This window comes from Dipodomys merriami, unplaced genomic scaffold (genome assembly GCF_024711535.1).
Source record: "Dipodomys merriami isolate MVZ:Mamm:240054 unplaced genomic scaffold, mDipMer1.0.p SCAF_15, whole genome shotgun sequence".
Taxonomy (NCBI): Eukaryota; Metazoa; Chordata; class Mammalia; order Rodentia; family Heteromyidae; genus Dipodomys; species Dipodomys merriami.
Window position 1 is genome coordinate 11,935,771 of NW_027202826.1, and position 16,233 is coordinate 11,952,003.

The 16,233-nt window shown below is 50.7% G+C and overlaps 1 protein-coding gene across 1 annotated transcript in view; it reads right to left on the reverse strand.

Moving 5' to 3' along the window:
* Dchs2 (dachsous cadherin-related 2) overlaps positions 1–15,647 on the reverse strand; it is a 153,138-nt gene extending 137,491 nt beyond the window's left edge. The window contains exons 1-3 of the mRNA XM_070021972.1: positions 15,634–15,647; positions 14,801–15,444; positions 12,323–14,604 (exon numbers count right to left, since the gene is read on the reverse strand). Coding sequence (XP_069878073.1) covers positions 12,323–14,604; positions 14,801–15,444; positions 15,634–15,647 — 2,940 coding nt within the window. The remainder of the gene's footprint in view (positions 1–12,322; positions 14,605–14,800; positions 15,445–15,633) is intronic.
* Positions 15,648–16,233: the final 586 nt, after the last annotated feature.

The following is a 16,233-nucleotide window of genomic DNA, read 5'->3' on the forward strand; positions in this document are numbered from 1 at the left end:
TCAAGTACTGCTGTCAGGTACTATGTCCTGTACCTACTTGTGTGTGCTGTTGTTTTTCCATGGCTAGCAGTGCAGTCTGTTTGTTTACAGCAGCATCCGTGCCAATAGTGGACGTGTGTCCTACCACCGTCTCCCAACGGCTATGGCGCTGTACGAGAAGAAGCTCCATCGTCACGTCATGAGGTCACCCACTGCTTGTCTGGCCTGTCACTGACGGGAACATTGCTGTGTGTACTACTGTACACAGGTTACAGAGAGGACAACAAAAAATAATGAAACTAGGACCAGGTCCAGGAAGATTGTACACTCCACAGTACTCACCTGGAAGGAAGATAAGCTGTTTGATATCGCTGGGTGCCGGTGGCTCACACCTGTTATTCTAGCTACTCAGAATGCTGAGATCTGAGGATCATGGTTCAAAGCCAGCCCAGACAAGAAAGTCTGTGAGACTTTTTATCTCCAATAAACCACCAGAAAACCAGAAGTGGCACTGTGGCTCAAGTGGTAGAGAGCTAGCCTTGAGCTGAAGAGCTGAGGGACAGCGCCCAGGTCCAGAGTTCAAGCCCCAACACACACACACACACACACACACACACACACACACACACACACACACAAACACACACACACACAAAGATGCTTGCCATGAGTACTCTGGGGGTGCCTGTCCACCAGACCCACAATCTTGAAACATGGCCATTAACCATTCAAGTGTCTCTTTTGCTGTTCTTTGTGTCTCTGAAGCCACTAAGCTTCGATGGGTCAGTGTGTCTTTCACAAGCAGGAACTTCCTTAGTCCTTTACTCTAAATTTTTCTATCTATAAAATAGGATTAATAGCAATAACTTGTAGATAGATATTCTGAGGATGAGAAAGTTAACAAATCCAGATAGCTCAGAATTAGCAAAAGCTTTTATTGGCAGCATATTTTCTTATGCAGGAAGTTAGCCATTAGCCAGGTGCTGGGGCTCACACCTGTCATTCTAACTACTCAGGAGGGTGAGATCCAGAGAACTGTGGTACAGAGACAACTCAGCCAGAAAAGTTCTCAGGACACTATCTCCAACAACCAGCAAAATGCCCAACTAGAGGCTGGCCCAAAGAATATAGCAGTATGCATGAGCAAGCAAAGCCAAGCATAAGGCCCTGTGTTCAAGCCCCAATACCAGCAAAATTACAATGAAAATGACATTCATTAGAGTGAGTTTTTAAATTAATATTGTATTTGTCAACTTTCTTTAAGTTATAATAAATAACAATGAAGCTAATAGCTATGTTATCATTTACATTATTTCTGATGTATCAATTATCATAAGGCTAGTGTATTACTATGATTTTAAGCTACTATTACCTTATCATAATTACCATGTTAGTGATTTTTCATCAAGGGAATGAGAAAAATGACTTCTGTCTTCCTTACAAATATCAAAGAAACTTAACTCATGTACTTTTTTTTTGTTAGTCATGGGGCTTGAACTCAGGGCCTGGGCGCTGTCCCTGAGCTTTTGTGCTCAAGGCTAGCACTCTACCACTCTGAGCCACAGTCCACTTTCAGTTTTCTGGTGGCTAGTTGGACATAAAAGTCTCACAAACTTTTTCTGGCTGATCTGGCTCCGAACCATGATCCTTACGTTTCAGCCTCTTGAGTAGCTAGAATTACAGGCATGAGCCACCAGTGCCCAGCACTTGTATACATTCTAACATTTGCTCTAAAGTTACCACATCAAACAAGCTGAATCAGAAAGGAGAAAAATGCTATTTAAAAGCTTGACAGTTCAGGGTAGCTCTGGATCTTATAACCACAGACAGTATAAATTAAAAAAAAAAAAAAACCTCTATCAAGTTATCTCCACCAAGGTGATAAATTATCCTCAGACAACAATATAAAGTTAAGAGTTAATTTACTTAGCTGGTAAGTGTAAGGTGCTGACATCTTGAAAGAACTGGTCACACATCTTACATTTAGGTGGCACATCTTAAATTGGTGTTTCTCAGGATTAGGCTGTATCATTTATGACCTCCTCCAATCTCATTATATGTTGGGACAGGAAAAGTAAATCACTGTAAATAAGGAAAATGAACCTAGCAGATGAAGGGCTCACTTTGTTTTCCTCAAGCAGTAAACCTTTCCCATGATGCATCATGCAGAATCACCTAGGCCAGTAAAAGCAAGACTTAGAACAATGTCTGCTGGAGCACATGTCACCACGTGGGAGAGACACCTCAAATTTGTCAATGCTTTAGACATACAACCTTTGCTTCTCAAAATAAGCCTTCAGAGCGATCTGATTATCCCATTCTCTAGCTGAGTAAAGTGATGCTCAATCCCAGCTTATACCATGCAGAGTCAAAGGCAAATGAGGAAAGTGCAAATCAAAATCATAAGGAGCTATCACCTCAAAAAAAGACAGCAACAACAAATGAGAGCAAAGGGAACTCTTGCACTGTGTTGATGGGAATGTTAAGTTAGCACAGCCATTACAGAAAGCAGGATAGAGGTTCCTCACTAAAACAAAAATAGAGCTAGAGGTGGTGGTACATGCCTGCAATCCCAGCTATGCAAAGGGCACAGACAGGAGGATCCTAGTCCATGAGAAAAGCACAAGAGGCTTTCTGAAAAAGCAAAAAGGATTAGAAAAAGAGAATTATTGTATGATCCAGCAACCTCACTACTGGGTACATATCCCAAGGAAATGAGATTTGCATTCCTATGTCCACTGTGTCCACTGTGGCATTATCACAACAGTCCCAGAAAGAAAACAAGTGTCTGTCCACTGATAAAGAAAACATGGTGCATACATACAATGGGGTACTATTCGCCCATGAAAAAAGAATGGGACTCCTGTATTGGTGACAACACGAATAGCACAGGAGATCATTACATTAAGTCACATAAGACAGGCAAAGAAAGACAGGTACTACATGATATCATACATGGAACATGGAATTTGATCCCGTAGAAGGTGGGAATGGAATGGAAGTAATTGAGGCCAGGGAGTAAAGAAAGGTTGGTGTACGGTACGACACTGCAGTCACAGAAGCGGCAGAAGCTCTTTCGTGACACACAGTGGAGAATAGCAATCATGTCCTATACATTGCAAAGGGCCAGAGGAATGGATTGGGATGGTGTTCCCATTGCTAGAATGTGCTTCTGAATCTACAAGTAAACACACTGAGTGGTTTAAAAAATTACACAAGACTCTAGGTAGTCATCTTCAGTGAGACCGAAGGAGGGGATTCTTAGGAGAACACAAAGACTCAATGCCTGTGCACATCTGATCATATAAAATAGTATTCGTTGAATGACCTCCAGGAAATGGAAACAAAAAGGGTTTTTTCTTTCTTGTTTTTTTTGCTTTTTGTCTTTTTCATTCGTTTATCTGCCTTTGGGAGGGTACGTGGGACACAGAAATAGAGGGACAAAGGGTGGACAAATACAGCAGTATTTGTTGAAAATGGACTATCCAACTTGTGGGTATGGACAGGAGGGAAAAACAGATAGAGTGAGAGAAGGGCTGATCTTGTTCAAAATGAAATGCTCTCTTTATCTCACAGAACTGTAACCCCTCCTCCGTACATCACCAATATAATAACAATAAAAAGAAAGTGAAATACTAAAACTAAATAAACATCATTCACAAAAGAAAGAAAAAGAAAGGGTCAAGCTCAGTACTGGCCTATCATGCTAGCTACTCAGGAGGCTGAGATCTAAACGATCTCAGTTCAAAGCCTGTCTGAGCACACATATCTAGTCTTGTCTTCAATTAACTAGCAAAAACCTGAAAGTAGAAATGGATTCAAGTGGTAGAGTGCCAGCACTGAACTAAAAAGTGTGCTCAAGACCCACTAACGGCACTAGAAACAAACAAATAAATAAATATTCACAAAGATAGGCTTATTTAAGATGGACCTGGCCATGCACATGGTACCCCATTCCTATGTTCCACTTTCATGTTTTTACCTCTCCATCAGAAAGGAAATACAATTCAAATCTCTCTTAAATGCAAAGCAAAAAACTCAGCTTCTCTGCAATCTCCCACCGAGCACATGATTATTAATAAGTCAATTTGTATTCTGCTTCAGAGAATTGAGAAAAAGCGCTCTACCAGATTGGCCTTCTTCCAAATGCAAGTGGAAATACATCTCCTGTAATCATTCCTGTTGGTTAAGTTCTGCACTGGTTTGTTTATTTTTTCGAGTTAGAGACAGAGTCAACGGAAAGGTTAAAATACTGCCATCTTCTCAAGCAAAACAGCTAGCCGATTGATTATGTCTGGCTAACTGAGAAGCCTGCGTGCCTTCGCCAGCCGGGTTAGAGGCTCAACAGAGAACCACTAACTTGACACATTTCAGAAATGAGTTTCTGTAATGTCTGCTAACCTATGCTCCCTCTCAGGCCTTCACATGCTGACAGTGAAAAAGAGGCTCTGAGAAAGATCTTTTTTTCCTGAAATGAGAAGCTGTGTCTGGTACTAAATTATAGCATAAAACACAGAGGAGAGAGAGAGAGAGAGAGAGAGAGAGAGAGAGAGAGAGAGAGAGAGAGAGAGAGAGAGAGAGAGATCGCATTACCCGTCGTATGAGTTGAGACAGATGTTTCATGAGCAGAGCATTTTTGGAAGGTGGTTGGGAGTATGAGATTTTAGACACGCCTCTCAGCTACCTGTGACACGCCCAGTTCCCAAAGCCAGCAGCTTTCATGCCCACAGCCTGTCCTGCGATCACTGAAGACAGATCAGATCTCTGCCATCATTGATGAAGCTTGCAACAAGAGTCAAGACCAAACAATTACCTGGTCAAGGCGTGCTTCCAGTGAGACTTACTATATGGCGTGTATGATCTACGAGTGTCTATGGGACGGAGTGACTAGCCGTGGTCATCCGGGATGCTTACTGGTGAAGGAAGGCCTCCTAAGGCAATGGTGCTTTCAGGAACAAGTGAGAGGCAGAAAGCGGGGAACCGCTGCCAGAGGGCTGCGGGACAGCACCTGGAGCCTCCATCACCCGGGCTGTCATAACACAACTCCACAGACGGATAGTTTCATAGCAGGTGTTTATTCCTCACAGATCTAGAGGCTAGAGGCCAAGGTCAAAGCGGCAACATGGTGGAGCTGCAGCGAGGGCTGCTCCCCAGTGTGCGGAGTGTGCTCTTTCTCTACTCATTTGAAGGACAGGAGGTGGGCGCCAGTGACTCACGCCTGTAATCCCAGCTACTCAAGAGGCTGAGATCTGAGGACTGAAGTCCAAAGACAGGCAAGACAGGAAAATCTGTGCGACTCTAATTAACGATCACGACCTCCTTCTCCTGCGGGGGGGGGGGGGGGGGACTAGAAGTAGAGCTGTGGCTCAAGCAGTAAAGCACTCGTACTAGCATAAAGCAAAATTGTATGAAGATACAAGACTCAAGGTAAAATTATTAAGCTCATGTTGTGGTATTAAGAGCCAGGAGCCAGTGGCTCACACCTGTAATCCTCGCTATTCAGGAGGCTGAGATCTGAGGATCACGGTTCAAAGCCAGCCCAGGCAGGAAAGTCCTGAGACTCTTATCTCCAATAAAAACTACTTGAAAACCACTGTGGCTCAAGTGGTAGAGCACTCGCCTTGAGCTGAAGAGCACAGGGATAGTGCCCAAGCCCAGAGTTCAAGCCCCACGACCAGCCAAAAAAATAAAAGAATACACAGTAATAAATATGGAATCTATATGTTTAATGGAACCTGCACGTTTAACGGAAGCAAGCAAGCCTGTCGCTTTGGGAACTGTGAGATATGACTTTATCAGGTATCCTCAAGTGTCCTGTCACCTCTCCTCATGTTGGAGCCTGTCAGAGGCAATGAAAGCGAGAGAGACATCCACAAGACAATGCGATTCTACAGGGACACATGCCGTAAGAGATCCTTGTAAGCTGGCTCCAGGAACTTGATCTGCACCCGAAAACAGGGCTTTGATTATGTCCATGGAACACAGGAGCCTTTGTAGAGACCTCAAAGAATCTTACCTTCAAAGGAGCATCAACAGTGTACACACTGAGCTCTCTCCTCACCTCCTCGCCTGTTTCTCCTACAACAGACACGCTTCCACGCGAAACAAGACAACCCTTCAGTAAACACAAACCTCCCTTGGGTTTCCAGATGCAGACACACAGAACAGGAGACACCCCCAGCCAGACCACTGTCTAAAATCAAACAGCAAAACAAATCCTTCCCAATAGCTAGTTCTGCAGAGTTACTTCAAAGGAAGACCAGAAGACGTTTCAAGGTAGGGTGAAGATGCAGGAGAAGGAGGGTGGCCATGCTGGGAGGATGTTCGGAGGGACGGTAACCCCACAGGAGGAGCTCTGCTGGGCTCGGTCCTTGCTGCCACATCGAGGAAAGTAAAGCTACGCTGCCAGCCCCTCTTGCTCTTGGCACAGGTTGTATTTTCCTGCTGGAGGCTCTCAGGCGAAATAAGTCACTAATGCCATCACAGCAAATACTAAACCATTAAAAATCACTACAATCATTTAAAATAGAAAACACAAGTTTTAACTTCTAGAAAGTGAATAGAAATAACGAATGACTTGATTTCATGGGAGGAGGCAAAGGGATAGACTGTACAACATATAAAATATAACAGAAGAAACAGGAACTAATGGCTCACACTATCATCCTTGCTACTCGGGAGGCTGTGATCTGAGGATCATGGGTCAGAGCCGGCCTGTGTAGAAAAGTCCATGAGACTATTAAGTCCAGCATAAGGCTGGACTGGAGGTATGGCTGAGGTGATAGAGCACCAGCTGTGAATTAAAAAAAAGCCAAGCGCATATGCAAGGCCCTAATTCAAACACTGGTACCAGCACAAAAGCCCTGTATACACTAAGGGCTAGAAATGTCATTCAAGAGACTAGCAAAGATGAATCCCTGAGTCTAAACCCCAATGCTGAGAGAAAAAAAAAACACGATGTAGGAATGGTAGCTTCTGCTTGCAATTCCAGCCATCCTAAGCAGAGAGGAGGGTATTTTAAGGATAGTGTGGGCATAAAGTTAAAAAGACCCCCATCTCAACCAATAATAGTTGGGTGAGGGGGCACACGCCTGTCAGCCCAGATATGCAGGCCAAATTAGACATACATACATGATCATATCCCCAAATTAACTTAGTTAAAAAAAGAGCTGAGGGGTGTGGCTCAAGTTTAGAGCCCCTGCCTAGGAAGTGTGATTCAAACTCCAATACCGAACACACACACACACACACACACACACACACACACACACACACACACACAGAGTAAAAACTTTGACTAGGTCTAACTTTTACTATTAAGATTTTTTTCCCACTAGGTAGTGCTTCAGTAAAATTTAATAGCTAATGATCATCTAGTATATAAGGTTAAAGAAGCTAAAGACCACAAAAGATTCAAATACCAGTAAATGTTACCCCCCTTTCATGGTACCCCCAATCAACTGTTTTTCCTAACACAAGGAAACAACTGTGGCACTGTAAGGAACACTAAGGATGGAGCTGGGCAGAATAAGAAGCCCAGAGAGGAAGGAGTGACCCTGGAGTTAGGACGCCAAGCTCCCCAGGATGAAGGGATGGCAGGCAAACATTGACAGCGGAAGGAACAGGGTCCTGCCAGCGAGCATCAGAAAAGCACAGATAAGATACAATAAATATTCGAGGCCTTGCCATATATTGTGGTCAGATTTGGAGAGAAATAAGCAATATTAAGAAAGTGCCCATGTTCTTCGTAAGAGCCACATTTGCTCAGTTTCTTGCTCATTCCTTCCACCAACAGTACTCAGTCCTAGACACAGGACCTAAAGCTGATTAATAAACTGGCTTTCAGCATACCACCCCCTAGGGGGCATTTACAGTACTTCAATTCTATTCCCAAGGTACAGCTGAGGCAAAGCTGTTGAAGGCTACAAGATTACTTTAAAAAAAAAAAAAAAAAAAGGGAGGGGGGAGCTCCCAAGGCAGAGTGGGGGCCCAGGGTCAGGCCTTCCCATCATGGTCCCTCCATGGGCTCCTCAAAGTCAGACCACAAGGTGAACAAATACACATGGCCAGCTGTTCTCTCCCACGGCCTATTTGGAATCTCAAGGCCAGCTCTCTGCCCAAGGGATGGACAAAGGACATGACCTTCCTCTTTATATTCTCACAGTTTTCAACAAGGCAAAAGGCAACCACCCCAGCACACAGCAAATACACACCCTGACATGCAGCAAAAGTGTAAACACATCTTTTGAAAAGCTACTTTATCTAAAGCAGGAGTTTCCTAAAAGAACTGACAGACAGAGACGAAGGGATGGGGGACAATTCGGTTACTATGTATTTTACTATTTCCTTATAGGGAACCTAGGAATGAATTTTGTTTCTTCTGTCTCATTTTATTTTTGTTTGATTTGGACAAAAGTGCTTTGAGTAGACATGAGCTCTAAAAGGGGGGAAAGAAGGGGAGGATGAAGGGGAAGAAGAGAAAGAGTTGCTCTTTAGAGAAAGGGTAGCTCACTTCTAGCTACCTAAAGGCTGAGATCTGATTATCTGAGGCTAGCCAAAGCCAGGTCAAGCAGACAAATTTGAGAAATCCTTATCTTCATTTAACCAGAAAACAAAGCCAGAAGCAGCCAGATGCCAGTGGATCACGCCTGTAGTCCTAGCTACTTGGGAATCTAAGATCTGAGGATAACGGTTCAAAGCCAGCCTGGGCAGAAAAGTACCTGTGAGACTCTTGTCTCCAATTTACTCAAAAACCAGAAGTAGAGCTATGGCTCCAAGTGGAAGAGCGCTAGTCTTGAGCAAAAGAGCTCAGGGATAGCGCCCAGGCCCTGAGTTCAAGCCCCACAACCAAGAATAAAGAGAAAGAAGGAAGGAAGGAAGGAAGGAAGGAAGGAAGGAAGGAAGGAAGGAAGGAAGGAAGGAAGGAAGGAGGGAGGGAGGGAGGGAGGGAGGGAGGGAGGGAGGGAGGGAGGGAAGGTGGAAGGGAGGGAGGGAGGGAGGAATGGGAGATGTGGCTTAAGTGGTAGAGTCAAGTAAGAATGTGAAACCATGACTTAAGCCCCAGGGTGATTAAAAAGGCCAACAGAGAAAGGTTAGTCTGAAATTTGTAAGGGAGTTTGACCAAATGGAGATTATAAAAACAAAAGAGAAAGAAATTCTGGGGTTATATAAGAGAGTGAAGGAAGAATTGATATGAGAGGAAGACAGAGCCTTTGGAGATGCTTCTAGCACAGGGAGAGTGCTCTGGCTCCAAAGGATGGTCAAGGGAGGGACAGAACGGGACGGCAATGAGACTAAAGACTCTGCAGAAGATGCGTCCAGGAAAGAGGAAGTGGGCTGGGCAACCCTCCAAAATGCTTCAGGGAGCAGGAGGGAGGCTGTGACCACGAAAAGTCTATTGCATTTGGAGGAGAAGAACAGAGATGCATTTGAGAGGCAGGTTCAGTGTAGAGGGAGAGGAAGGTCAGAAGAGGAATCAGGAATGAGGCTAGCAGGCGTCGTCACGTGGCCTGCTCGGGAAGGGACAGAGATGCAGAACACAAGACAGAGCACTACTAGCACAGGACCCTGCTTCATTTGCTCACTGCTGTCTCCCCAGTACCTACGTAAATATTTGTCCATTGGTGGTTGTTGACTCAGTGGATGGATGCATGAATTACCATAGCATCTGAGGGAGTATGAAAGAATCAGCTGGCTCTTGCATATGTGTAGCTCATGCCTGAACACTGAAGTTGCTACTGTTTTCAGGAAAGGCTGCAAGTGAGCACAGTCACAGTCTAAACGCTGAAGTTAGTCTTTCGGGCAGTCATATGAGAAAAAGAATCTTTCTGGTCAGACACTGGAACTGGAGTGTTTCTGAATAGGAATCCCTCTCTGCAGCAGGAAAATCACAGGAGATGGGAAGCAGCTGCCTCCAGAGGGCTGGGAGTCGAGAAGGGACAGCCCGCAGAAGGGTAGGTACAGAGCAAGGAGTTAAGAGATCCGGGCAAACGCCTGCAGAGTTGTGTTAGTCACCATACCACAACTAACAAATACTGAAAATAAGCAATTCATGCAAAGAGTTATTAGCCTAGGTGTAGGGGCACTGGCTTGTAATCCCAGCCATGGAGAGAATTCTCCCCATGGGAGAATTGTGGGTTCTAAGCCAGCCTAAGCAGACACAGCAGGAAGACACGAGGCAAGGCCCAGGGTTTGATCCCCACCAGAAAGTAGGTGGATGAATGGACAGATAGATCACAGATTTGATAGATGATACATGAAATAGCTGACAGATGGACAGAGACAGACACAGACAGACAGATGTGCTATTTTGGCTCAGTGTTAGAGGTTCCACCAATGACTGCATGATAGTTGGCTCTGTGGCTCTGTCTGTGAACAACTGACCCTGAACAATCCTGCAGTTTCCAGGTTGTGTTTTAATTAGGCAGCATGGTATTCCTTTCCAGGAAATGTAGGAAAGAACCTTTTCCTGCTGTTTATCACTGTGTTGTTTGATTTTTGGAAGACAGACACTAAAGAGAAGGTGAGTTCTAAAAGGGCAGAATGACCCAGAACAAGAAAAAAGAAGTACAGTTGTAAAGAACATGCCCACTGGAACTAAGCAGAGCCTTGAGATTCACAGAGTAGGTGAGGTTAGTTTTTGCAAAATTGTAGAAAGAAAGGTGGAGTGAATAAAGACAAAGAAGGCAAACACTTCAGTGGCGCTCACTCTGGGATTCAGGGGACAGGTGGTTAGATGGGACACGGAAGGCTCACACAACTGCTACGGGGTGGCCACCAGGGCCGGTGTGTGAAGGAGCTTCTGCAAACCTTGAAGGGCTAAATCCTGACATTTCCAGACAGTTAATACTGTAGGAACACTTGGCAACACAGAAAGGCTCTGCGCAACTGGTGGACGTGCATTCCCTACGATGTCAACCCACCCTAGAGGATCCACTGCCCCCCAGCCATGGGAACAAGACAGACACACACCTCATGGAGGACCCATTTCACAATTTAAAACAACCCTGAAGGTGGTCTCTAGTCACAAGAGCCACAATTAACCCACTTCAATTTTTTTTCCCCATATGCATCCATGGTATACAATTTTTGGGGGGGGGGTCAGTTGTGGGGGCTGAACTCCGGGCCTGAGCGCTGTCCCTCAGCTCTTCAGCTCAAAGCTAGCGCCCTACCACTTGAGCCACAGCACCACTTTCGGCTTTTTTCTGCTTATGTGGTGCTGAGGAATCAAACCAGGGCCTCATGCATGCAAGGCAAGCGCTTTACCACTGAGCCAACTTCCCAGGCCCTGGTATACAATTTTTATAAGATCTGTAAGAAGCCTCCAGATGGAAGAAATCTTGGGACTCAGCTAGTCCAGCCTCTCACTTGTTAGGACTTAGTTGGTAGAAATCCATGGCAGACACTATCCATGGACATTGGACATCCTTGATTGCTCCTCTCGTGTCTCCTTTGCGGCACACCTAAATCCATGTATCTGAACTCTATTCAATGCAATACTGGTGGAACTAACAGAATTCACTCCAGGTCTGTCTCCCTCTTAAACAGAGGATTCTCAACCAGCAAAACAAAAGTAAGGCAGCCACTGATGGCTAAAGCCTTTAATCCTAGCAACTCAGGAGGCTGAGACCTGAGGAATACAGCTAATGTGGGCAGAAAAGTCTGGGAGACACTTACCTCCAATTAACCACCAAAAGGCCACACGTGAAGGTGTGGCTCAAGTGGTAGAGCACCAGCTCTAAGGGAAAAATCCAAATGAGAGCTCAAGGGCCGGTGTTCAATCCCCAGTACTGCACGCCTCCCTCACCCCACCCGCCACACACACACACAAAACAAGACATAGAGCCCAGGTCCTGAGAATATCAGGGAGGTTCTTAAGCCAGAGGATGATAATGAACATGTATCAGGCCCTCACACAATGCTTACAAGTTCCAAAAAAAAAAACATGTAAGGAGTCTCTGGTTGAAGGTCAAGATAATTACACTTTTAAACACAAATACTTGTCATTTCAAAAGCTCCTTTATGGAAACTGCCTTAGGGCCTGGATGGCTCACTGTGGCGCTCAGAAGCCCTGTCTGTTGAGCTCTATTTGGTTCATTCCCCAATCAACTTGGGTGCAAAACATGGAGAATAAGAACAATCAAGATTCAGATGTCCTATGCAATAGGAGGCGCCTGAGTGCTCACGCAGTCAAGACCCTGGCACAAAAAATTCCCTGATCACAGGGATTTACCTCGCAGAGGAGGGGAAATCGACACCCCGGGGCACCCGGGATATATAACCACGCGTGGCACAACTCCTTGGGCAGATGCCCACGCGCCTTCCCCCGGCCTGCCACACTCACCTGCAGAAAGCAGTGTCCCACCGGGGCATGCTCCGCGAGGGTCGCGTTGTACACCTGTCTCGGGAACACCGGCTCGTGGTCATTGACGTCGGCCACGGTGATGCGCACGCGGCAGGTGGCGGAGAGTGGGGGGCGTCCGAGGTCCTGGGCCACCACCCTCAGCTCCACCTCCTCCTGGGTCTCGCGGTCCAGACCCCTGACGGTGCTGATAGCGCCGCTCTCCGGATGGATGGCGAAGGCCGGTCTACACTCGGCCGCGGGGGGCGGCACCTCGGGTTCGCAGCCGGCCTGGAGCTGGACGAGCGCGTAGCGCAGCCGGGCGTGATCGGTGCCCGGCTCGTCGGCATCCGAGGCACTGACCCACAGCACTGCGGTGCCAGGGGCGGCGGCCTCGGACACCGAGGCCCGGTAAAGCTCCTGGCTGAAGATGGGCGGCTGGTCGTTGAGGTCAGTGACGCGGAGCAGCAGGGTCTCCTCTGTGCTCAGGGGTGGGGACCCCGCATCCGTCGCCACCAGTCCCAACTCGTACAGATCCCGGCTCTCCCTGTCCAGGGGACCCTCGACGCAGAGGAAAAAGACTCCTGGGGCCCCCCCGGGGCGCAGCGCAAAGGCCCCCTCCCCGCCCTCCAGGGACAGCGAGATGCCCCCGCCCCCGAGGCCCAGATCCCTGGACGCCTCCTCTTCCCTCTGGGGGTCGCCATCCGCGTCGGACACCGACAGGCGAGCCACGTAGTCACCCGGTCGGGCTCCCTCGGAGACGCGGGCCGCGGCCCCCTCGGTGAGAAAGAGCAGGTGGATGGCCGGCCGGTTGTCATTCACGTCCAGCACGGTGATGGACACGCGCGCCGTAGCGACCTCGGGCTCGGCACCCCCGTCGCGGGCCTCGATCACCAGCTGGTGCCAGGCCTGCGCCTCGCGATCCAGAGGCCTCCGCACCCGCACGGCGCCGCTCAGCTCGTCCACCATGAAGTAGGCGTCGCCGTCCGGTGAGCGGGGCCCGGGGCGGGCGCGGATACGGTAGCGCACGAGCCCGTTGGGCCCCAGGTCGCGATCGGTGGCGCGCACGCGACACACCTCGGCGCCCGGCGGGGCGTCCTCGCGCACCGCGGCGCGGTACTCGTCCTGCTGGAAGACCGGCGCGTTGTCGTTCTCGTCCAGCACGCGCAGCTCCACGCGCAGGCGGCCGCGGCGCCGCGGGCTGCCGCCGTCCCACGCCTCGATCTGCAGCTCGTGTGCCGCCGCCGTCTCTCGGTCCAGACGCCGCAGGAGCACCAAGTCCAGCGGTTCCAGGGGCGGCGACGACGCCGATGCCGGGGGTGGCGGCCCTGGAGCCCCGTACCGCAGCTGGAAGAACGGCCCCTCGGGGTCCCCGGGGGGCTCCGAGGGCTGCACCAAGCTGTAGCCCTGCGTGCCAAACAGCCCGGCGTCCGGGTCGTGCGCACCTGGCAGGCGGAAGGCGGTGCCCGGCGGGCTGAGCTCGGAGACGTCGAGCTGCAGGGAGTCGCGCGGAAAGCGGGGCGAATGGTCGTTCACGTCGTTGACTCGGATCTCCACCTGCACCACGGCGCCCAGCAGCGTGGCGGCCACGAAGCGGTAGCGATCGCGCCGCTCGCGGTCTAGGCGCCGAGCCGTGCGGATGATGCCGGTGTCCGGGTGCACGTGGAAGTCGTCCAGCAGCGGGGAGTCCTCCGAGTCCTCGGACAGCAGGAAGCCGACTCCCCCCTGCGGCTGCGCGGCCTCCAGCGCCGCGCGGAGGTCACCCACCAGCGTGTCCGCAGGCAGGCCCTCGTCCACCGAAAGGCTCAGGTTGAAGACCTGGGCGGAGGAGCCCGAGGACGCCCACAGCCACGCGTGCACGCAGAACCCGAGCAGGGCGCGGCGCGCCCCGGGGCCGCCGCCGCCGCCGCCTGGCCACCTACGGGGCGAGCGGCTCCGTCCGCGGAGCCCACGGCGCTTCCGCGCGGGAGTCCCCGGCCCGGGACGCCCGGCGCCCATCCTCGGCGCACAAGGGCTCCGCGCCCCGCCAGCCTCCGGGGAACTCTCCGGGGTGTCTGCCAGCTTGGGGCGGGATGGCAGGGCGGAGGGGAGGGGGGATCCAGGAGCCTGTGCGGCGTGCGCGCCCGAGAAGAAGAAAACGTGTGTGGCACAGAGCCCCGCGGAGCCACGAGTTCCCGCGGTCACATCCGCATCCCGCGCTGCGGCGGCGGCTGCCGGCGCGCCCGGCCCGCCGCTCACGCCGACCGACGGGGCGGCTCCGGCGGCCTCCGCCGCGCCAGCCGCCGCTGCAGCCCCCGGGATGGCTCTAACCGCGGCTCATCTCCTTCCCTCTCTCCTTTTATTCCTCTTCCATCTGCGCCTCGTTCTGCCCGGCTGCTCGTCTCCCCCTGGTAAAGTCAGGTGCATTGTTTCTTTTGCCAAAAATAAAAGAGGAGGAGGAAGAGGAGGAGGAGGAGGAAATTATTTAAGGCGCGCTCACACCGAGAAGCTGGGGCTCGGGCCGGGGAAGGGGGCGGGGCCGGGGGCGGGGCCTGGCGGGTGGGGAGGGGGGGCGGCCACGCCCCGCGGCCGCGTCTCCGGGACCCCGCGCGGCGCCCTTCTCCGCCCCGGCCTCCGTCCCCTCCCCGCGCGTGACGCGGCGCCCACGAGGACCAAGTCCAACCTGCGCGCCGGGGCTCCGCCGCCGGGCGGAAGAGCAGCAGACGCTAAAGGATCGGGAGACGTGGACCGCGGGGCGGGCAGCGGGCGGGCGCCGGCGAGGGGCTGCCCTGCCCTGGCCTGGCTGGCCGAGGGCGGGGGGTGCGGAGCGGCCGGGGCGCGCGTTCCCACCGCTCGGGCGCGCGCGCCGGGGGAGGTGGGGGCTGGAATCACTTTGCAGAGCCAAACTTGTGTTCTCCATTTGCCCGCGGAGACCGGTCCCCAGCGGAAGGACAGATGGAGTCAAAGGCCGACGCACAGCTGGAGCCGGGATGACTGCAAAGGAGGAGAGGCGGAACTTGCAAGGGGAGGGGGGGGAGCCTTCGAGAAAATTCGGGGAAATCTGCGGCACACGTGGCGCACACCAGGCTTTCTTGTCACTCCCCTCGGCCAGCGCGGGATGGCGGCGGTGGATGCAGCTGGTGAACCTGTTTTACGCATTCAGGGGCCATCATCACACTTCTAGAACATGTGATGATGCGGAAAGGCCGGTGGCCCGGGCCTCAGGCCTCCCTCTCCTTCCCCAGGCCGGAAGTCTTCACCCAGGCCCTCGACTCCCCAGGCACCCACCTTCAAACTAGCTAATGCCCGAGCCGGTCCCGAGGTCTCAGGCTTACCTGCTGTTATCCATAACAATGGGGGGGGATGATAAATGGCCTCTAATAAAGTAAGCTCCCTGGAAGCCCAGTCTCTGCCCTCTTAGGAATGGCCGGCCATCTTTCGAAAATGCGATCTGCAGTTTTGCATTTCTACCAGAGGACAGACTTCATTGGGAAGGTCCTTCAGCGGGGAGGGCTGGCAGGTCCTGCATCGTGGCTGCTTCCAGCCCCAGACAAACGCCTCTTTTGAGTGACAGGCGCGTGTATCGTTGCTAATCCAGAGTCAGGCCAGCCTCTCCACCTCGGACAAAATAATAATTCATCCATTTGTTTTTGTGGTAGATCTGTGACCTGCAATGGAGACATGATTAAAACCACTCCTGTCTTCTTTCTATAGAATCTCCTTAATTTAGGAGCTTTGGTGGGAGTCCTTGGGTCTGATTTCTCCCGCCTCTGCTCTTACCCCCTTATAAGCCATTCTCTCCCCCCTCCACCTCGAGGGTTTTTGTACCTGTCCTGGGGCTTGAATTCAGCTACTGTCCCTTAGCTTTTTCACTCAAGGCTGGTGCTCTACCACTTAAGCCACAGCTCCACTTTGAGCTTCTTTGGTGTTTAATG